The sequence below is a fragment of the Quercus lobata genome, chromosome 1, assembly GCF_001633185.2.
Source record: "Quercus lobata isolate SW786 chromosome 1, ValleyOak3.0 Primary Assembly, whole genome shotgun sequence".
NCBI lineage: Eukaryota > Viridiplantae > Streptophyta > Magnoliopsida > Fagales > Fagaceae > Quercus > Quercus lobata.
The window spans coordinates 7,160,755-7,184,602 of NC_044904.1; the positions used below are offsets into that span (position 1 = coordinate 7,160,755).

General features: G+C 34.2%; 1 protein-coding gene, 1 long non-coding RNA gene and 3 pseudogenes across 3 annotated transcripts; 2 read left to right on the plus strand and 3 right to left on the minus strand.

Annotated features, from left to right (window-relative positions):
- Nucleotides 1–514: 514 nt before the first annotated feature.
- Nucleotides 515–5,437, plus strand: LOC115976594. 2 transcript variants are annotated; one of them, XR_004088343.1, is made up of 4 exons: nt 515–782; nt 4,102–4,321; nt 4,472–4,828; nt 4,972–5,437. It is a non-coding gene; the product is annotated as an uncharacterized LOC115976594 (long non-coding RNA). The 2 variants fall into 2 exon arrangements; XR_004088342.1 differs by having other exon boundaries at nt 4,472–5,437.
- Nucleotides 778–3,381, minus strand: LOC115976567 (pentatricopeptide repeat-containing protein At5g59600-like). The gene is made up of 2 exons (XM_031097916.1): nt 1,433–3,381; nt 778–1,030 (listed from the first exon to the last, which is right to left on the minus strand). Exons 1-2 carry the CDS (start codon nt 3,078–3,080, stop codon nt 963–965), a joined length of 1,716 nt encoding a protein of 571 aa, XP_030953776.1. The 5' UTR covers nt 3,081–3,381; the 3' UTR covers nt 778–962.
- Nucleotides 5,438–6,737: 1,300 nt separating the features above from the next.
- Nucleotides 6,738–8,242, plus strand: LOC115994420 (annotated as a pseudogene).
- A 1,299-nt stretch (nt 8,243–9,541) lies between these two features.
- LOC115994427 lies at nt 9,542–12,665 on the minus strand (annotated as a pseudogene).
- A 2,041-nt stretch (nt 12,666–14,706) lies between these two features.
- On the minus strand, nt 14,707–17,098 carry LOC115994434 (annotated as a pseudogene).
- Nucleotides 17,099–23,848: the final 6,750 nt, after the last annotated feature.

The window sequence follows — 23,848 nt, forward strand, 5'->3', positions numbered from 1 at the left end:
TGCATAATGCACATCTTGATTTTTGGAGGGAGAGTAATGAAAAGTTTCCCTTTAATTTGCTAGCTACCATTTATGAGCTTGGTCAGGCCCTATTGTCTATTGATGGTCGATCCAACCTTTGCCAAAATTATAGTTATTTCTTATTTAATGTGATGAGATGCTACATAAGTTATAACGACCTATGTGTATGTACATTTTTATAAAGTTATCAAAATTACTTCTTTTTAAAAATAAATAATAAAAAAAGTTATCAAAATTACTACTTAGCCATGTCCACAGTATCAATGCTTGCCTATTCCAAAACAGGAAATGAGATTTGCTATTTCCTAGAGGCCACCAAGAAAGAACCTTCTGCATGGTGTCGTGTTTTCAACAGAACACCATGCAGAAGGAACTGATTTCAAACCCGTGCCAAGAAAACTTGTGGGGGGTTTGGGGGAGCACCAATACTATAGAAAGAAAGAAACTATGCGTATTTTGGGTTGAAATATCACATAGATGACAGGCACAAAATGGTGTGAATATATATAGTTACATCATGACATAAATCCTACCAAGTAGTAGTTGCATCACAGATATGAACATCAGGGAACCTAGTTTCCTTCTACACTATGATGAATAATGAGTTTGTATCCATAAATGGTGTGGAAGAAAAAATGACACTCATGTAATGGCACAACTTCTTATCTCCACTCATCCAGACTCCAAAGAAACAGTTATACTCTCGTAAGCTTAAAACTAAAGTGTACAACTGTCAAAAAGCCTTCTGATTTCAAAAACAGGTATGCTGAGATCCCTAGTAAATTATTTTTGTCTCAATTCCTTTTTATATTTTTATGTCCCTGAAAAAATTTATATTCGAAGTCTACACTTGTTGAAATAATTTTCTTAGAAGGAAGAAGAAAAGTAAAAGAAAAAAAAGAATTTGGTACTCAAATGGCAGCCCCACTAATTCTAATTGCTTAACCACCAATTCTTGTAGAATCTAAATCTTTGGACTCTCCATCGTTTTTTTCCTTTTTGATCATGTCTGCACATAAGAGAAAAATTATAAGATTCAGAGGAATGCCCAAGCCAAGAAAGTGAATATTAGTAAATTAATTGATACACATTTCCTTCTTTCTTAAAGATTATTGATTCTTCCTACAATTTCATTTGGGGGGAAAATTGAGGGTAATACCCATTGTCCATTGTTAATTCTTCTACTTGCTGCACAGAAAAGGTTAATGTGAAAGCAGTTCTCGGTGGTCAATATTTCAAATTTATTACCTAGATTTCTAACCTTTTTTTTTTTTTTTTTTGTTTCACCTTAGCTTTTCCAGTGTTCATATACTTTTATAAGTTATATAAGTCTGACCTACGTCATATACAAATATATAGTTTCATTGGAAGTTTATAATCTCATTCATAATTTGAAAGGTAGAGCACATACCTGCTCCCATTTCAACTTCATCGCTTTCTTTTCCCTCTCCAACAAACTCATTTCTTTTCTCTGCCCAACTAAAACCAGGCTTCTTATGATTGTTACTTTCCTTCATCATCTTCCTTACATTCTCAACCTCTTCCCAATCACTATCAGCAGCATAAATATTTGAAAGTGTCACATAACCTCCAGGTTTCTTCAACTCCATCTTCAGAATACCCTGAGCCATCATTTTAGCCAGATCTTTTCTTCCATGGATTTTACAACCATTGAAGAAAGCTCCAACAATTGACTCTGGCACTTCCATTGGCATCTCATTCACCAACTCATAAGCATCTACCATCCTCCCTGAACGACACAAAAGATCAACAACGCAAGCATAATGCTCTTTTCCAACCTCAATTCCATAACTCTCTTTCATGGCCCTAAATATCTTCAAACCTTCTTCTACTAAACCATTATGGCTGCATGCAGAAAGAATGCAAATAAAAGTCACTTCATTTGCCTGCATTCCTTCTTCTTGTATCCTCTTAAACAACTGTATTGACGATTCAACCATGCCATGCTTCCCATAGCAACCAATCATGGCATTCCAAGACACGATATTCTTGACAGGAATCCTGTCAAAGACATTTTCAGCATTCTTCACACTGCTGCATTTCGAGTACATGTCAATAAGTGCACCAGCAACAAAGATATTAATATCAAGCCCCATCCTGTAGATCAATCCATGAATTTCTCTTCCTCTTTGCATTGAACCTGTCAATCCACATGCAGGGAGCAATCCTGTCACAGTCACAAGATTGGGTTTAATCCCTGAAACCAACATATCCCGAAACAACTTGAATGCTTTGCCAGCTTGCTGGCTTTGCACTAGACCAGAAATCATTGCATTCCAAGTGACCAAATCAGGAACCAACCTTTCTCTAGTCATTCTAGAGAAGAGCGCAAATGCTCCTTTAATATCTCCATCTCGAGCATAACCAGCTATCATCGCATTCCACGTGAAATCATTTGGTTCTAATCCTTCTAACTTCATCCTCTGAAACAAATCAAGAGCTTTTCCAGTCTTTCCTATATTACAATACCCACAAATCATAGAAGTCCAAGTAGCAACATCTCTCTTAACCATCCTATCAAACACCCTCTGAGCATAACAAACTCTTCCAAATTTACAGTACATATCAATCAAAGCATTTGCCACTGACTCCTCATCTACAAAACCCATCTTCTTCCCCACAGCATGAACTTCTTTCCCCTTCTTCACATCCATTAAGCCAACACACGCTTTCAACAGAATCGAAAAAGTGAACTTATTACCAACATTTCCCAGTTCTTGCATCAAACAAAAATACCCAATTGCCTCTTCATAATACACATTAAACGCACAAGCCAATACCATCCAATTCAATGCGAAGACATTCGGGTTTTGAATTTTCTCGAACACCATCCGTGCAGAGCTCATGTCCCCACAACTTGCATACATCCCAACAAGCTTTGAGCTCATAGACAACACCTTCATGTCCATCCCACTAGTCAACAACATTGCATGAACTTGCTTGCCGGGTCGCAAAGCCTTCTCTTTCAGGCATTTATGCAAACACGTAGCGAACCAATTTGGGAACAAACCGAATGACTTCAGAGGCAGTGTTTTCATTATTTAATGAAGTGCCCTATGAACGCAGATAGATAATCCAAACCCATGAATGTGTCATAACCCTCTTTTGTATATGAAGCTTGTGATTGACATGAGACTGAATCAAGGACTAAACAACAAGACCAGCGAGTGAGTGACATCAAGGGCAGGGTGTATGAATTATGATGTCAAACTATGTGAGTTAAACGGTGCAGGAGAGGAGAGGAGGAAACTGTTTTTTTTTTTAACCGAGGAGGAAACTGTTGATATATCTTTTAAGTTCCAACTTGTAGGTTTTTTCAAAGGTATGTAGCCCCTATTGCCAAAGTCGAGTTCTAAATAAAAATCAGTTTAGCAAACTCAATTCCAAGTTATTAGCTATGTAGTCCTTTTTGAAACTTGAGTTCCAGGTGAAAATAAAGTTTAGCAAATTGAGTTCCAAGTTATTTATGTGTGTAGCCCTTTTAGAACTCGAGTTTACTGCTTGGACTCAAGTTTAAAAATGGGCTACGTAACTAAATAATTTTGGATAAAAGCTTTTCAATAATATTTTTCGAAAAAATTGAATATTTGGCCAAAGATAAATTGCCTTCCTTTATACTGCTACTGAGAAATTGCTCACAATTCCTTTAGTTTAGGACTGTAAAAAAGACTCACATGCTGGACCACTAATCATCAATGGTCCAATAAATTTTAAAAATTGTGGGTTTCAATCCTGGTCCCAAAATAGACTTGGACCAGACCAGACCGAACAGTAGGTATGTAAGTTTTTTAATATTTGAGTGCAAGAATAGCTCCAATTGGAGTTGGGGGAAGCATATGAAGCAGAAATCTTTGGCCTTTAGAAAAGCTGTACAATGGGTTTTATCTATTTGGTAAAACTTAGGTACAATTCCTGTTCCTTACCTATAGTATATTAGGTTTTTCAATTAAATTCAAATGCATAACTGTATTAAATTTAATTGTCATTAAAAAGATAACACTGTTTTATGCATTAGTACATATACTTTTCAGTTTATCATTTGATTTCTTCACTTTGCAGGTTTGTTCATTTGTTGATGCGTGTTTCTTTATTTCAAGTCCTGGAACAATGTCTAGTCCTAAGAGTGTGATCCACGGTAGCTTGGTTCTATAGGGCTGTACTGAAACTTACTATGTTAAAGAATTCAATCTAAGCTCAAGCAATGACTGTTTAACATATGCAATACAATTCCAAATAAGCTGTTCAAGTCACTGTCAATGCTTCCAGACCTTACGTTGATGTAAGGCTTTGGTTCTTTTTTTTTTTTTTTTTTTTAATGGTTCAGAATAAATTATTACGTTGCTTAAGTGATTATTAAGAGGAAGAGTGCCAAGTAGTTTAGATGTTCGTTCAATGCTATTTAAAGTGATTACCTTGGAAATTTGATCAGGTCATGCAATGCAACTGGAATTTTCTCTTGCAATGCAGAGATGAAATAATGGCTACAACTGGAGAAGGTCTTGAATGGATTAGGGAGATATGAGTGAAAGTGTCTGAAAAATTCAATATGCAACACCCTTTATCTATTTCTTTGGAGAGTTCAGGGTTTAGTGAGAAAATGGTGACCTTAGAACAAGAACAATATCTTATATCAAGTTGCAAGGTACTTACTTTCTACAGAGATGAGGCGTATGAAATGGGGCAAAATCTCGGGAGACAAAAGTCTTAGCTAAGGGAAGAAAGCAGTACCTACGGAAGAGCTGCGTAATGGGTTCTATCATAATGGCTTATCAAAGAAACTCATCTGGTACATATACTTGCAAGTTATAGTGAATTTGTTCACTTTGCATATATTTGTTCCTTTGTTGCTGTGTTGTCTTTGTTTCAAGTATAGGACCAATGTCTAGTCCTAAGAGTGTGATTCAAAGCAGCCTTGTGTTTGTTCTACAGGGCTCTGCTGCAACTTAATATGTTGAAGAAGTCAATCTAAGCTCGAGCAATGATTGTTCAACATATGCAATGAAAGTGGAAAATTAGTCTTTTGTTCAAGTCGAGGTCAATGCTTCAGGGCCTCAAGTTGATGAAAGGCTTTGCTTTTTTTTTTTTTTTGGTTCAGAATAAATTATTACATTGCTTATGAGACTATTAAAAGGAAGACTTAAAATGTAATGTCAATGTTCATTGCAAATGCTATTTAAAGTGATTACCTTGGAAATTTGATCAGGTCATTCAAATGAGATCTCCTTGCAATGCAGATAAATCAGTGACTACAACCGGTGAAGGTCTTGTAAGGTTTGGGGAGATATGAGTAGAAGTGTCTGACAAATGCTAAGTAATTTTTTTATTTCTTTGCAGAATTTAGGCTTAGCGAGAAAATGGTGACCTTGGACCAAGAATAATATCTTATATCAAATTGCAGTGGATTCTAATGCTACTTGGGTAGTATAACTACGACTTTATATATATTATCAGAACTATGACTTTATTTGAAACATTTGTAATTGAATCAATCATGACTAAAAAAAAAGTGTCATTTTGTAGAGCTCTGATATGGTGCTTCACTAAATAGGACATGTAGCATCAATAAAAATATAACTAAAGATCTCAAGTGATAATTTACTAACATATTTGCTCGTTTCAGGAAAGATTTATAGTATCTTTGCTCCAGAAAACTCTCTTGCTATCCTCTGGATTTTGGGGAGTATTGTGTCTTAATTTTGCCACTAAACTTTTAAGCCCTTAAGCTTTCAGTTCAATTTGATGTCCAAAATAATAAGATTTGAGGTTTTCTCTATACTACAAGCTTTGTTGTAGCATAACAAACTCTGACTTCTAACCATGGCTTTTGCTCTGTCACACCATATCCATTACTTGTTCCTTCTTTGGCTGCTTCCCCCTTCCACTTTGGCTCAAACTAATGCAAACAATAGCTTGGGATCTTATCTCACTGCTCTTGATGGTAACTTTTCTTGGAATTCACCATCTGGTGAGTTTGCTTTTGGATTCCGACCAATTTTTGCTATAAACTTTTTACTAGCTATATGGTTTGACAAAATCCCAGAAAAAACCATAATTTAGTCAGCCAATGGAAATAGTCTAGTCCAAAAAGGATCCAAAGTTGAGCTTACAACAGGTGGCCAGCTAGTTCTCTCTGACACAAATATGCAGCAGGTTTGGGCTGCTGATGTTGATGCTAGTGGAGTTAACTATGTATCCATGCTCAACATTGGGAACTTTGTGCTTGCAAGACAAGATTATGTCAACTCATGGGAAAGCTTTAACTCTCCAACTGACACCATATTGCCAACTCAGGTACTAAATCAAGACAGCATACTTGTTTCTCGTGTATAAGAAACAAATTAATCAATTGGAAACTTCCAATTTCTTCTACAATCCGATGGAGATCTTGTACTGTCCCTTTTTGATGTCACACTTAATTTTGTGAGAAGTATTGGGAAAGCAATACAATGGGTACTGGCATTCAGTTTCTTTTCAACCAATCTGGCAACATCTACATTATGGCAAGAAATGGAACTCTACTGGACCTTATATCAAAGAACTCAGTTTCAACAACAGATTTCTTTCAGAGAGGAGCTTTAGATTATGATGGAATTTTTAGGCAATACATTTACCCCAAGGCCAATGGCACAAGTGCTGGAGGGTGGCTTCTGGCATGGTCAATTACATCTAACATTCCTTCAGATATATGCCAGGCCTTCTCACTATATGGTGGTGCAGCACCTTGTGGATTCAATAGCTATTGAACACTAGGTTATCATCAGGAACCAATCTGCAACTGTCTACCAGGTTATGCTTATCTGGATTCAGATAATAAGGTAAAAGGATGCAAGCAGAACTTTGCTCCACAAACTTGTGATGAAGGATTGGAGCAGTCAGATCAACATTTCTATATCACAGTCAGAGTTGATTAACATGGATTGTCCACCCAATGACTATGATTATCAAATAGTCAGTGAGGATGCATGCAGAAATTCTTGCTCAAGTGATTGTTTTTGTGCCCTTGCCGTGTTCAAAGATGGGAAATGCTGGAAGAAAAAACCTCCTCTCTCAAATGGCTTTGTCAACCCCAGCATCGGAGGGAAAGGTCTTTTTCAAATTGAGGAACAATACAACTGTGTCACTCAATAATGTCCCGTAATGGAGCACTACTGTTTGGAAGTTCAGTATTAATGAACTTCATGCTACTGCTAGCAATTGTTATGGTCATTTCACGATTGATGCAAAAAAAGTAAAAAATGCTTCAAACCGGCTAAGTCATGCCACAAACCTGCCCATCAACGCCTGGGATGAACCTACGGAATTTCACTTACAAGGAGCTAGAAGAAGCAACATATGGATTCAAGGAATATTGGGTAGTGGTGCTTCTGCAACAGTGTACAAATGTGTCCTAACAGTAGATGATGAAAATTTCATTGCAGTCAAGCGCTTAGACAAGATTGTGAGAGAATGTGAGCAAGAGTTCAAGACAGAAGTGAATGCAATTGGCCACACAAATCATAAAATTCTAGTTAATTTGCTAGGATTTTGTAATGAGGGCCAACATCAACTTCTAGTTTATGATTTCATGAGCAACGGCTCCCTATCAAGCTTCCCCTTTGGATCTTCAAGACCGAGCTGGTACCAAATAGTGCAAATTGCAATGGGAATTTCAAAGGGACTCCATTACTTGCATGAAGAGTGCAACACTCAGATTATACATTGTGACATCAAGCCTGAAAATATACTTTTGGGTGGCTCTTACACAGAAAGGATTTCTGACTTTGGATTAGCTAAGCTTTTGAAGATGTACCAGTCTCGAACCACAACAATGATAAGGGGAACCAAAGGTTACGTTGCCCCTGAGTGGTTCAGGAATAGACCTATCACACCAAAGGTGGACATTTACAGTTTTGGTGTCTTATTGCTCGAGATCATCTGTTGTAGATTTAATGTCAAACCAAGTGTAGAGGATAAAAATCAAATAATACCGGTTGATTGGGCATATGATAAGTACAAAAAAGGGAGAATGGATCTGCTAGTGGAAAATGATGAGGAGAAAATGAATGACATGAAAAGGGTGGAGAAGTTTGTGACAATTTCTATCTGGTGTATTCAGGAGGATCCATTGCTAAGACCTTCCATGAAGAATGTTTTGCAAATGTTGGAAGATGCCACTGAAGTTTTAGTGCCCACATGTCCTTTTCCAACTACTTCAGTATAGTCAGCTTATCAAAAAATAAAAAATAAACTATTTCAGTATAATCAATTACCAATAGGTATGAATCAATGCATGTTCCTCACTAGTACTGAACCATGTTTGGTTGTACTATTTTAGTCTAGCACTTGAAGCATACTTAGGTGTACTGTTTTAGATACTAGCTTGTTTGTTTCAATGTAGAGATATGTAATCTCTTGTCAATTCAGTAATTTCCTAATGCAGCTGCATAAAAATTTTAGTCCCACTTATGGTTCAAATCAGCATTTTCCCTTCCCAATTCTTTTCTAATTTCATTTTGGAATATTATGTATAGAATAGACAAAAAATGTCCCTCAAAGAAAAAAAAAGATATCAATTGATAGCTTCTACTAATACACGAGTAAAAAATTTCACTTTCGGAGTCAATGAGTTATGCCTCAAGAGAAAGGCAGGGGAAGATTGAAACTAGTGATCTGAATTTTATAAGGCTTAATCTCTTGCAGATTGTGCCACGTCTCGGGCTTGCACCTTTTTTTTCCATAAAAGAGAAGCAAAGACGCAAGGACAGCAAGTATTACTCTTCATCATATCATAAATAAAACAAAAGATCATTTTACTAATATAAAGGATGACTAAGAACGAACGCTGTTTGATCATGATTCCTTCTCTCTCTACCATTTCATTCTTTATTTTTCTTTTTCAATTTTTGTACCTTTAATCCTTCTATACCCCATCTACAGATCCTTACATGGCATTGATGAATATTCCTAAATGTTTATATAATCTCTATATGACATTACGTCATAAGGAAGTTTTACACAGGTGTAAGACAGTAGTTTTTGATTTTGCTAAGTTTAGCAAGATTTCATCTAAAAAGCCTTGACCGAAAATGACCTATACAGAAAAATATGTCGAAGATTGTGGCTCCAATTAGTTTTCGAGTCTAGTAGCCACTATTCATTGCCCTGGCCTCGTCAATCGGAGTTTTTTAAAATTGATAGAGGGATTCTGCATGCTACTCAATTTTTTAATCCATATGAATGGTGGCATTAAGTTTTGGGTTTTGTATTAGTTTATTATGGTTCAATACTCAATAGAAAAGACAAATTTTTGCAGTATTAAAGGAAAACTTTATCTAGCTCCCCCCCCCCGCTCTCTTTTTTTTGATTCATTTTTTAAATAAAGAATTACTTGGGAGATACATACAGTATAATTATTATAAGTACATAATTCCTGGATGTTGACTTACCAAGCTAATTATGTTGACAATTATGCATGCATAAAAACTTAAAACAACTAGTGAAGTAATTTATGTTGGAGGATTTAGAGTGAACTGCTAAATGAGGATGGACCACCTGGAGGAAATGAGACTTCAACAGCTCCTTCCATCATCTATACCACTTTCTTCATTGTTGGTCTTAGTGATGGATCCTCCTGAATGCACCATATTTCAATCATCACATAGTTCTCCACTCTCTTCAAGTCATCTATTGCTTCCTCATCATTCTCCACTAACAGAACTAGTTTCCTTTCGTTATAGCAATCATAAGCCCAGTCAGCTAGTATCATCCGATCCTCATCCTGTGCCTCTGCCTCAAAACTTTTTCTGCAGAAAATGAGCTCTGGCAACAAAATGCCAAATCTATAAACATCCACCCTAGCTGTAACAGGCATGTGTCTGAACCATTCTGGGGCAACATACCCTTTAGTTCCCCTAATACCTGTAGTAGTTCGAGTTTGGTCCATTTTCAAAATCTTGGCTAATCCAAAGTCTGAAATTCTAGCTGTAAAAGAGTCGTCCAAAAGGATGTTCTGTGGCTTAATATCACAACGTATGATCTGGGTGCTGCATTCTTCATGCAAGTAAAAGAGACCTCTTGCAGTTTCTAATGCAATTTGAATTCTTTGGTGCCAATATGGTTGCGAAACCCCAAATAGAAAGCTTGCTAGAGAACCATTACACATGAATACATATACAAGAAGACGGTGCTGCCCCTTGTTGCAAAATCCTAGCAGTTGGACCAAATTTCTGTGGTTTGTTCTGCCAATAGCACTCACTTCAGCTTTGAACTCCAGATCCCCTTCTTTCACCATATCATTCATCCTATTAACTGCAACTAGTTTTCTGTCCTCATATCCTAGAACTCCTTTATAAACTTTTGCAAAGGCACCCCTCCCCAGCTCTTCCCTGAACCCATTTGTGGCTTCTGTTAGTTCCTCATTAGTGTAACTTTGCAAATTCATGCCTGGCATGACTGGGGATTGTTTAAGGGCCTTTGGTTTCCAATATTTGAAATGAAAAACAAGCAGAAAGACAGCCAAAAGGAAGAGTAAGTTCAGAAACACTGAGCTACTAAGGAGCACTGACACAATGAGTATCACAGTTGATTGATCTTTCTTCTTCAAATCTGCACCTAAAGGCTTCAAAGTAGAAATGTCCTTTCTTATTTTGATCAGAGCTTTTCCTTCAAAACTAGAATCCATCCTCCCATTTGAGAGAGGAACTTTCTCTTCCAACACGCCCCACTTTTGTAAACAGCAGCAGCGCAGAAGCAATCACCCAAGCAAGCTGTCCTGCACTAATCCTCATCTTGGCCTAGAAAGAATTCATAATCAGACAAGCCGGGCCAATCTGTATTTGGCATTGATTTCAAATAAAAAAGATCTGATTCTGGCAAGGCTTCATCACAACTTTGTGAAAGAAAGTTCTGTTTGCAACCTTTCATAACATCCTCTGGATCAATGAAGGTGTATCCATCTGGGCATTGGCATTTTGGTCTTTAACCATCGAGCATGCAGTAGCTGTTATACCCAAAATTCCATTACCATACATGTTTAATGGCACAAAATTGCATATATTTGAAGGTATGAAGGTTGGCAAAGAAGACCAACTCCTAGACATTAAGCTGCTTTTTGGGTAGACATAATGCCTTAAAACACCATCATATTCCATGATTGCTCTTTGATAGAAGTCCTGCGTAGAACCAGGAATTTATGATATATTCTTAACTATGCTTCCATTTCTTGTTGTAAAGATTATAGAGCCAGACTGGTTGAAGACCACCTTAAAGCCACTGCCTATAGCTTCTTCTGACCAATAATCAGCATAAGAATAATCCGTGGGGTAAGCTCTAGTTTGAAGCACAAGACTTCCATTCAATCGTAGTTGGAACTGGAACCTTCCATTAGAGTAATTCATTTCTGAGTAACGAGCAACAAGCTTGCTGCCCTGACTCATTGTCTGTGAAGGTAACATTGTGTCAGTTGGATGATCAAAACTCTGTCAAAAAAGGCTAGAATCCTGGCTTGCCAGCACAAAGTTTCCGGTGTCAAGCATGGCTGCATAGGCTACTCCTGAACTGACTAAGTTAACTTTCCAAATCTCAAGGCCTGCTGGGTCATTGAGTACAAATTTTCCATCTTTGGTAAGCTCTACTTCTGATCCTCCTGACACAAGATTGTCTCCATTGGCTGACCAGACAATGGTTTTTTCAAGTAATTTGTTGAACCAGATGGCTAGTAGATATCCTCCCTTTCCAAATTGTGAGAAACCAAAAGCAAAGTCACCAGAAGGCGATGCCCAGTAAGATGTAGGGAATTAAACCGAAATTCCCAACCTGTGAGAAACAAAAATAGAGAAAACACGTGCCAAAGAAAACAATCACACGCACAAAACAATATTTACGTGGTTCGGCAATTTGCCTACGTCTACGGAGTTGCAGGGATTTCACTATTATCAGGAAAGAATATAGAGTACGACTTGCGGCTACAATATTTTCTCACTGTTTAAAAACACGGCAACTGACTCTATAAAATTCAAAACCCTAATCACCAAGTCGGTTTCTATATGGGCTAAACGGGCCAAAAAAATTTCCCAGGGGCGTTGCCCCCAAACCCCCAAAGGCTTATCCATAAGCACTCTAGCTTGGGCCTATCAGCCCAAGCCTCTGCTCCATAAACTAAACCTCAATAAATCTCCCATTAAAAACCATACAATATTATTCAAATCGGGTCAGGTCATCGAACCGGATCAAACAAAAAACTAGGCTCCACAAAGCCCAACATAAGAGTCTTTTTCCTGTGCAGTAAGGGACGAGCCCAGAGATTGGTTGCTGGAAGTTTGGGCAGTGGTGGAATATGGAACCTGCAGAATAAGAAGCAACAAGGAGAGAAGATATGATACTTGTAAAGCCATACTAGTATGAGGAGCTCATAAGTGATACACTTTGTAGTATAAATGATAAACTGTATTATCACAAATAAACTGGTAGAGGAAGCTCTGCATGTGGAACATTTTGTCAAAGTAAAGACGAACTTGAGCCCTTTGTTATGTTTTCTTGACTGTGAAGAATGACTTCTCTTTTCTGGGAAATTATTACATGGTCTGGGACTACAAGATGCTGACCTTGTAGTCCCAACCAATTAGATGCTGAAGAAACCAAGACATCTGGTTTTCTTCATTTATTTTATGATGATTCAACGTTCTTAACTTCTAGTTGATATAACTGTTTCAATTATTTTATTTATTTATTTATTTATTCATTTTTATGAGTCTGTTTAAATTAATTCATGTAAAATTAAGTCCGTATGCACGAAAAATAAAATTGCAGCAAGAATTTGACCCATACTCTCATATTGGCTATTGAGAGAATACCAAAGTAAGATGGATTATGTCACTGCCTCTAGACTTTTTATGTTAACATCCTGCACTTTGTCAAAATGAAAACAAAGAAAGAAAGACAAATGAAAGGGTGGTGTCTATTTTATTTGCCGCTACGACTGGTGAAGGTCTTAAATGGACTAAGGAGATATGAGTTGAAGTGTCTGAAAGAATCCAAAATGCATCATCATCTATCCATTTGTTTGGAAAGTTCAGGTTTAGTGAGAAAATGGTGACCTTAGATCAATAACAATTTCTTATATCAAGTTGAAGTAGATTCAAGCATAACTATGACTTAACATTTATAAAATTTGTAATTGTTTGTATCATGACTAAAAAAAGCAAGTTTCATTTGTAGAGTCTAACCTAGTTTGATATGTTGCTTTACTAAATGGGACTGGTAGCATCAATAAAAAAATTAAAAAAAAAAAAAAAAAAAACTAAAGATCTCAGGTGATTATTCACTAATATATTTGCTCATTCGAAGTAAGATTTATAGTATCTTCGCTTCAAAAAACATTTTTGTTTTTATTTGGATTTTGGGAATTGTCACATCTTAATTTTTTTTGACACTATACTTTTATGCCTAAGTAGTATGGTGACTGATGACTACGTACATTATATAGGCTACTGAGATCAACAAATACATTTTCTACTGAAGCACATGAAATTTTGATCTTAATATATTTACCAAGTCAACTAGACTCTGTTCGTCAACTTTCTCACATCTTTGTTTTTTGATTACAGGAGCAGGACAAATTGACACCAGAGAGCTAGTAAGTCCATTGTCAAAGAAGTCTATATGAACTTGAGCTTATGCCTATTAGGATGAAGTCCTAACCTTTCAGTTGAGTGGTTCCACAATCCGTTTGAAAGCTTTCAGTTCAGTTTGATCTCTAAAAATAATAAGACTCTGGTTTTCTCTATGCTACTATCTTTGTTGTAGCATAACAAAGTCAGACTTCTTACCATGGCTTTTGTGTTATCATACTGTATCCATTACTTGTTCCTTCTTTGGCTGCTTCCCCGTTCACTTTGGCCAAACACATGCAAACATAAGCTTGCATCTAGTGAGTTTGCTTTTGGACCCTTCCTCAGGTTCACCATCTGGTGAGTTTGCTTTTTGGACTCCAACCAATTGGTGCGGTAGGCTTCACCATCCAGTATTTTCTTAATTCAGCTTCATGAAATTTTAGTCCCACTTATGGTTCAACTCAGCATTTTCCCTTCCCAATTCTGTTCTAATTTCATTTTGGAATATTATGTATAGAATATAGAAAAATGTCCCTCAAAGAAAAAGAAAAAAAAAAAAAAAAAAGATATCGATTGATAGCTTCTACTAATACACATGCATAAAAAGTTCACTTTCAGAGTCAATGAATTTAGCCTCAAGAGAAAGGGAAGGAAAGATTGAAACTAGTGATCTCCATTTTCCAAGGTGTAATCTCTTGCAGATTGCACTATGTCTCAGGGTTGCACTTGCACCTTTTTTTTGTCCATTAAAGAGAAGCAAAGACGCTAGCACAGCAAGTATTACTCTTCGTATCATAAAAAAATACAAAATATCATTTTTCTAATATAAAGGATGACTAGGAACAAAGACTGTATGATCGTGATTCCTTTTCACCCTACCATTTCTTTCTTTATATAAAGAATTACTTGACACAGAATAGTTGTTTTATTGAGAAAATCTTGGGACATACAGATAATTATTATACATTCAAGTACGTATTTCCTGGATGTTACTTGACTTGCCAAGCTAATAATATTGAAAATTAAACATGCATAAAGACTTAAACAACTAGTGAAGTAATATATATTAGAGGATTTAGAGTGAACTGCTAAATGAGGATGGACCTGGAAGAAATGAGACTTCACCAGCTCCCTCCATCATCTGTACCACTTTCTTCATTGTTGGCCTTAGTGATGGATCCTCCTGAATGCACCATATTGCAGTCATCACATAGTTCTCCACTCTCTTCACGTCATCTATTGCCTCCTCATCATTCTCCACTAACAGATCCAGTTTCCTTTCTTTAAAGCAATCATAAGCCCAGTCAACTAGTATCATCCGATCCTCATCTTGTGCCTCTACCTCAAAACTTTTTCTGCAGCAAATGAGCTCTAGCAACAAAACACCAAAGCTATAAACATCCACCTTAGCTGTAACAGGCATGTGTCTGAACCATTTTAGGGCAACATATCCTTTAGTTCCCCTAATACTTGTAGTAGTTCGAGTTTGGTCCGTTTTCAAAAGGTTGGCTAATCCAAAGTCTGAAATTCTAGCTGTAAAAGAGTCATCAAGGAGGATGTTCTGCGGCTTGATATCACAATGTATGATCTGGGTGCTACATTCTTCATGCAAATAAAAGAGCCCTTTTGCAGTTCCTAATGCAATTTGAATTCTTTGGTGCCAATTAGGCCGCGAACCCCCAAAGAGGATGCTTGCTATAGAACCATTGCTCATGAATTCATATACTAGAAGCCGACGCTGCCCCTCATTGCAGAATCCTAGCAGTTGGACCAAATTTCTGTGGTTTGTTCTGCCAATAGCACTCACTTCAGCTTTGAACTCCAGATCTCCATCTCTCACCATAACATTCAACCTTTTAACCGCAACTAGTTTTCTATCCTCAGATTCTAGAACCCCATTATAAACTTTTGCAAAGGCACCCCTCCCCAGCTCTTCCCTGAACCCATTTGTAGCTTCTGTTAGCTCCTCATAAGTGTAACTTCGCAAATTCATGCCTGGCATGACTGGGTATGGTTTATGGGCCTTTGGTTTCCAATATTTGAAACGAAAAACAAGCAGAAAGACAGCCAACAGGAAGAGTAAGTTCAGAAACACTGAGCTACTAAGGAGCACTGACACAATAAGTATCACAGTTGATTGATCTTTCTTCTTCAAATCTGCACCTAAAGGCTTCAAAGTAGAATTGTCCTTTCTTATTTTGATTAGAGCTTATCCTTTAAAACTAGAATCTATCCTCCCATTTGGGAGAGGAGCTTTCTTCTTCCAACATATCCTATTTTCATAAACGGCAGCAGCGCAGAAGCAATCACCCAAGCAAGCTGTCCTGCACCAATCCTCATTTTGTTCTGGAAAGGATTCATAATCAGTCATGCCAGGCCAATCTGTATTCGGCATTGATTTCAAATAAAAAAGATCTGATTCTGGCAAGGCTTCATCACAACTTTGTGAAAGAAAGTTCTGTTTGCAACCTTTCATAACATCCTCTGGATCAATGAAGGTGTATCCATCTGGGCATTGGCATTTTGGTCTTTGACCGTCGAACATGCAGTAGCTGTTATACCCACAAGCTCCACTACCATACATGTCAATTGGAATAGAATTGCACATATTCGAAGGTATGAAGTTTGGCAAATAAGCCCAACTCCTGGGCATTAAGCTGCTTTTTGGGTAGACATAATGCCTTAAAACACCATCATATTCCATGATTGCTCTTTGATAGAAGTCCTGCGTAGAAGTAGGATTTGATAATATACTCTTAATTAACTATGCTTCCATTTTTTGTTGTAAAGATTATAGAGCCAGACTGGTTGAAGACCACCTTAAAGCCGCTTATATTTTTTTCTGGCCAATAATCAGCGTAAGAATAATCCGTGGGGTAAGCTCTAGTTTGAAGCGCAAGACTTCCATCCGATTTTAGTTGGAACTGGAACCTTCCGTTAGAATAATTCATTTCTGAGTAACAAGCAACAAGCTTGCTGCCCTGACTCATTGTCTGTGAAGGTAACATTGTGTCAGTTGGATGATCAAAACTCTGCCACAAAAGGCTAGAATCCTGGTTTGCCAACACGAAGTTTCCGGTGTCAAGCATGGCTGCATAGGCAACTACTGAACCGACTAAGTCAACTTTCCATATCTCAAGGCCTGCTGGGTCATTGAGTACAAATTTGCCATCTTTGGTAAGCTCTACTTTTGATCCTCTTGGCACAAGATTGTCTCCATTGGCTGACCAGACAAGGGTTTTTTCAGGTAATTTGTTGAACCAGATGACTAGTAGATATCCTCCCTTTCCAATTTGTTGGAAACCAAAAGCAAAGTCACCAGAAGGCGATGCCCAGTAAGAATCTTTTTCCTGTGCAGTAAGGGATGAGCCCAGAGATTGGCTGCTGGAAGTTTGAGCAGTGGTGGAATGTGGCAACAACAGAATAAGAAACAACAAAGAGAGAAGATATGATAGTTGTAAAGCCATACTAGTATGAGGAGTTTACAAGTGATACCCTTTGTAGTATAATGATAAACTGTATTATGACATATCTACTGGTAAACAATTATTAGCAAAATCTAAAAATTAAATTTTTATACATGCATTGTTATAAAATAATAATAATAAAAATAAAATTTCAAAAGTTAAAATTTTTCCACCACAAAAGAGTAGAAAATAAACAAAAATTAGTAAAGTCTCATAATTTAACATCTAAATTGAGCACTATAAAAATCATGCTATGTAACAGAATAAATACCAAATTATCCAAATCATGCGATGTAATAAAATGATATTGTATTTTTATATGCTATATTTAATTCTTTAAAACGCAATAGGATAACATTTAACAATTAAAGAGAATAAAAAATAAAAAAACAACAACAACAACAACAATTTAAAAAACAAAACTAAATCGCATTAACCCAAAATAGAGTTTTAAAGATTATAAAAAATTATCAACCTAAAGTAGAGATGCAAGAAAAATAAATAAATCCACCAAAAAATTTAGAGTGAGAGAGAGAGAGAGGGAGAGAGAGGGAACCTTTTTTTTTTTGTGAGGGAAAACTATGCATAGAATAGAAGAGATAGTGACAAATTTATAGTAAGAGGGTGTGAATAAGAAGAGACAAAAATAAAGGAAGATGAAGGGAAAAAGGAAGAATGATAAAGGAAGAATGATATTAATGTAGAGGGTAGTGGGGAGATGAAAAGGTTAGGGAGGGAGAAAGATTGAAGAAATAGTGGGGAGATGAAATGTTAAGGGAGAGAGAAAAGTTGGAGAAGTGTAAATATTAAAAAATAAATGTTAAAAAAATTATAAGAAAACTGAAAAAAAAAAATAAATAAATAAATGCTCACACAAAAAAACTAATTTTTTTTTTTCCCCTTTAAGCTGAAAATGCTCACACAAAACCCTAAAACTAAACTGAAAAAGTTTTGGGTTGAGCTTGATAGTGGAACTAAATAAATAAGAGGGAGGTGGGCTGGATTAATTATACATATTTATTATAGGGTGATAAGTGGAAGTAAATAAATAAGTAGTGGGCTGTATTTATAGAGCTAAAAATTGTAAAAACCATTTTAAAATTGTAGAGCAAATTATATTTTAAAAAAGAAAAGGAAAAAAAAAGAATGTTGTGACAACTGATGTGGCACAACATGAGAGCAACAACATTAGACACTACGCTTCAGCTTTTAGTAATATATAGACTAGCCACGAACCTGCGCGTTGCGCATGATAACCATTTTTATGGTAATTTTATTAATTTTTTTTTTACAATTTAAATTAATTTAATAAAGAATAATGTATTTCATAATCATATTTTTATTTATTATAGGAATAATCATAAATGTAATATAAGAACAATTATAAATTATAAATATAAACTTAAATTTGTCAAACCAAAATGAAAACAATACAATTTTCCTCAAAAATTCAAAAGGTAAGTTAATGAAAATATTCATTTTTTAATAAAAGTTATTTATAACATTTTGTGAATCATTAAAAAGAATATAAAATTTGGAAATTATTCTTTTAGTTTTAAAAAAAAATTTCTCAAACCTTATTTTTTCTACTTACAATCCAAAACACTGAAAAATGTAAATAAGAAAATTAATAAACTTAACAATGATTAATTGGACCAATTAGGAAAACAAAATTTCGTTGATAATTAAGGTTATTTTCTTTGTAGAAATTGTAATTTCATCCACCCAAAACATATTATCAAATAAACAATTATTAGCAAAATCTAAGAATTAAATTTCTACATATGCATTGTTATAAAATAATAATAACAATTAAATTAAAATTGTTGAAGCTAAAATTTGTCACCCATTTGATTATTTTCGTTTGACTAACCTTTGCTTTTCTCTAAATAAATGGAATTATAGAGTACTTCTAATACAACTATTAAAAGTACTTTTTCCACTACAAATGATTAAAAAATAAACAAAAATTAGTAAAGTCTCATAGTTTAACATCTAAATTGAGTACTTTAAAAATCATGATGTGTAATAGAATAAATACCAAATTACAATAAATAAAAAATTATCCAAATCATGCTATGTAATAGAATAATATTATATTTTTATATGCTATATTTAATTCTTTATAACGCAATAAAAAAAATTAACAATCAAAGAGAACAAAAATAAAAAAAATTTAAAAACAAAACTAAATCGCATTAACCTAAAGTAGAGTTTTAAAGAATATATAAAATTATCAACCTAAATCAGTGGTACAAGAAAAAAAAAATCCACCAAACAATTGAGAGAGAGAGAGAGGAAAAAAAAAAAAAACCTTTTTTTGTGAGGGAAAACTATGCATAGAATGGAAGAGATAGTGACAAATTTATAGTAAGAGGGTGTGAATAAAAAGAGACAAAAATGAAGGAAGATGAAGAGAAAAAGGAAGAATGGTATTAATGTAAAGGGTAGTGGGGAGATGAAAAGGTAAGGGAGAAAGAAAGGTTGAAGAAGTAGTAGGAAGATGAAAAGATAAGGGAGGGAGAAAGGTTGAAAAAGTGTAAATATTAAAAAAAAAAATGTTAAAAAAAATACAGGAAAATTGAAAAGAAAAAAAAGATAATGATGTGGATGCTGATGTAGCTCAATTAGAGTATAGCAACAATAAATGCTACGCTTCAGTTTTTAGATATATATAGATATCCTGCACAATCATTTTTTTTTTCAAAGAAAGACAAATGAGAGGGCAGTTTCTATTCCACTCACCGAAATACACACATTTGTACACATAAAGGCTACACGACTAAATAAAATAATAAAATATATCCACAAAAATAAAATAAATTTTATATGTTGCTATACTCTAATTTAGTTTACTTTTTTATTATAATATACTAGTCGCAAATCTACGCAATGCGTGGGAATTGATAATTATATTTTAGTTATAGTATAATATATAATTTGTTCTCTAAATTTTGAGGAAAATAATTTGTTCTCCCAAAAACTTAAATAATTTCTAAAATTATTTTTCATCTATTTATCTCAAAAAATATATCATCATTTTATTATTTGGATTTATTTTTCCTGTACAACTAAACTATTGGAGTTTCAAATATATTATTCAAAATTTTTATTCTCTTAAAAATATATTTAAAATTTTTCTTATCGTAAGAGTAGCTTCAAACTATTAATTGAATTTTATTTACTAATATAGATACATGAGATTGGAACTGCATATTTCTTAGACATTCCTAAGAGATTATACCATATTATAAATTTAATATTTAAAATAATATATAGGAAAAAAGTAGACTTTATATCTAAAATTGAAAACTTCAGCTATCGAAATAAAATAAAATAATCTGTATAACAACATAAAGAGAACATGATCTAATTTTTTTTTTTTTTTTTGACTACATACACTTTAATTTATTTATTAGTATTTTTTTTTTAACTGGATCTTCATATCGCCTTTTTTTTACTACGCTCTTGTTGAGCCTTCTTATTCATCACATCATTAGCCACATCATTATTCTTTTTATTATTTATTTTTTACTTTTAATTTTTTGACAATATTAAATATATAATATATTAGCTTTACAAATTCATCTTAGGCAGTTTTAACTTTACATGTTCATTTACTTTAATTTTGATGTTATAACTAAATAATAAATCAATGAAAAATAAAAATATTGTCTATGCATATTCATCTTGGGCGGTTTAATTTTAATAGTTGATAGACACATTCAAATACATAGCCAACATTGTATTTTGATATAAATTCAAAATCTCACTTGCAAAATAACTAATTATTATGTCAAAAAAAAAAATCAAACAAAAGGTAAAAGAGGGAAAGAGAAGACTCGTGGCCAAATCATATTAACCAATAATATTATATAAAAAAATACAATGATTCATCAACCTAAAGTAATGTTTCAAAAAAGAATAAATAATATATATATATATATATATATATATATATATATAAAGAGAGAGAGAGTAATCACATTTTTTGGGAGAGAAATAGAAAATAAAATGAGAAAAAGAAGCATCAAAATAAAAAATATAGTCATAAGTCAAATATCAAATTATCCAAGCCATGATATATAATAGAATAACATTATATTCTTGTAAACTATATTTATATGCAATAGAATAACATTTAACAATCATAGAAAAAAAATACCAAAAAAAAAACTTAAAAATACAAAACCAAATTGCTACCCAAAGTAAAATTCTAAAGAAAACATAAATACATCAATCTAAAGTAGAGATACAAAAAATTAAAAAATTCACACAAAAATAAAAACATGAGAGAGAGAGAGAGAGAGAGAGAGAGAGAGAGTAATAACCTTTTTCATGTGAGAAAATATGTATAGAATGTGAGAGAGAATGTCATATTTATAGTAATAGAATAGAAATAAGAAGAGTCAAAATAAAAAGAAGAGGAAGAGATAGATGAAGAGTGATACTAAGGTTGAGAGCAGTGGAGAATTGAAAAGGTAAAAAGGAAGTTATAGTTGGAAGTAGTGGAGAGAAATGGGAAATAGGTAGATGATGTGACCGCTGATGTAGCTCAACAGGAGTGTAGCAACAATAAATGTTAGGCTTCAGCTTTTAAATATATATAGATGAACAACATTTTCCACAACTATCTTACATAAATATCACAAAATTATCCGTGCACCACACGGGCAACTTAATTCTTTTTTTTTTTTTTTGATAGGAGGCAACTTACTAGTTAGGCTTAAAAAAAAAAAAAAAAAAAAAAGCACGAAGACTTGACTCTCAACATCACCAAAAAAGTATGCCCAATCCCAATTTGCAACATGGCTGAGTTTAGTCACTTTCGCTATTGTTATGTTTCTTTCTTCTTTAATTGTTGGACGTGGATTGAATTGGATGGTTATGAAAATTAGACTGGGAGTAGGAGAAAAAAAAAGTGAAGACTTGACTTAGTGGTGGCTATAGAAATTAAGAAGTTTAAATTACCAAAATGTAATAATAAAAATAACTTAATATATCAATGTCACAAAAAAACTATACCAATCACAATCTGCAACATGGTTGAGTTTAGTGACTTTCACCATTGTTATTTTTTTAATGTTCTTTAATAGTTGGAAGTGAATTGAATTGGATGGTTATGAAAATTAAGCTGGGAGCAGGAGAAAAAAATAAAAGCGAAGACCTAACTTAGTCGTGGCTATAAAAAATTTGTCTAGGAAGCCCCTATTAGAAACTTAAATTACACAAAATATCTAATCTATATATTTCTAAAAGTTGAAGTGTAGCATTTATTATTACTACGTTCCAATTGAGCTACATCAGTATCCACATCATTATCTTCTTCATTTTTCCAAATTTCCTATAATAGTTTTTAACATTTATTTTTTTAATATTTACACTTCTTCAACCTTTCCCCTCCCTTACCTTTTCATCTCCTCACTATTTCTCCAACCTTTCTCCCTTCCTTACCTTTTCATTTCTCCACTACCCTCTAAATTAATACCATTCTTCCTCTTTCCCCTCATCTTCCTTTATTTTTGTTTTTTCTTATTCACACTCTTTTACTATAAATTTGTCGCTATCTTTTCCATTCTACAACTAATCAGGTTTGATACTTTTAATCAAACGCAGTGACTTGCTTAATGGGTTGACGACTTGTATAGTCAATCGTGAGGAAAATGTTAGAATTACAATTTTGTCACAACCTTTGTTACAATATACTCACGTGGCAAGTTATGAGTAGTGAAATAAAAGTGGTGGGTCCATACGAGTCCACAAATCCACTGCTCACAACTTTTTACATAGATAAATTATGATAAAAGTTGTGATCTCATCTATAACTACTATAGCATTTTTGGTTTGTATAACACTTCTAAGTGGGAAAGCGATCACATCACAAGCTAAAATCAAAGTGCCTAGAGCGTTTCATTCCTTTTAGAGTGTTTCGTGTCAAGCGGGTAGTGTGAAAAGCGGACATTGTTTTGTGCGTGTGGACCGTTGTTTTGGACAAAACTTGGCTTGGAGTTTCGGAGAATGACTCTTGAATGTTCACCCGGTTATATTTTTATTAAAAAAATTTCATTAGTTATGTTTAAGTTTTCTAGAGGATAACAACTTTGTTGACTGGTTGGTCAAAGAAAGATTAGTTGCAAATAAATTAAAAGAAAAGAGAAGAAAAAAAAAATCTGGTTTCAAAAGGAAATGGTGGAGAGAAAAGTGGTGAGTCTATATGAGTCCATAAATTCACCACTTATAACTCTATACGTGAGTAACTAGTGACAAAATAAATAAATAAATTATTGAATAGTTCTACCTCTTATTTAAGAGTCCTTCTAGTGCCACATAAAGTGACACTGGGCGAGTTGTGGCTTCTTTTGTGCCACTTTATGTGGCACAAGACTTTTCCCTTATTTAATGTCTATGTTATGCAAATCATCAATCAATAAATATATGATAATGGTAAAAAATGTTATAAACAAGATTATGAAAAATATGATAAAACTTTTTTTTTTTTAAATCTTTATAAAGTCTAGGGACTAAAATAGTATTTTATCTAAAAAATTATCATGCACAACACTCGGGTCTGCGACTAATATATATAAAAGCAAAGACTTCATGCGAGAGTGCATAAAGTCCTGCCATAGCGCTCTAATTTTGTATTTAGTATTTTTAACCTCTTTTGATTAAGTATTTTTTATTGTTAACTTAACTTATTTTACTATTATCTCATTAATATATTTTTTTTTTTTTTTTTTGGTAACAATG

Coding starts and splice junctions, on each gene's coding strand:
- LOC115976567 (XM_031097916.1), bottom strand. CDS start 3,080: ATGAAAACACTGCCTCTGAAGTCATTCGGTTTGTTCCCAAATTGGTTC. Junction 1,031..1,432: donor TGAAGTTGAAATGGGAGCAG/GTATGTGCTCTA, acceptor TCTTATGTGCAG/ACATGATCAAAAAGGAAAAA.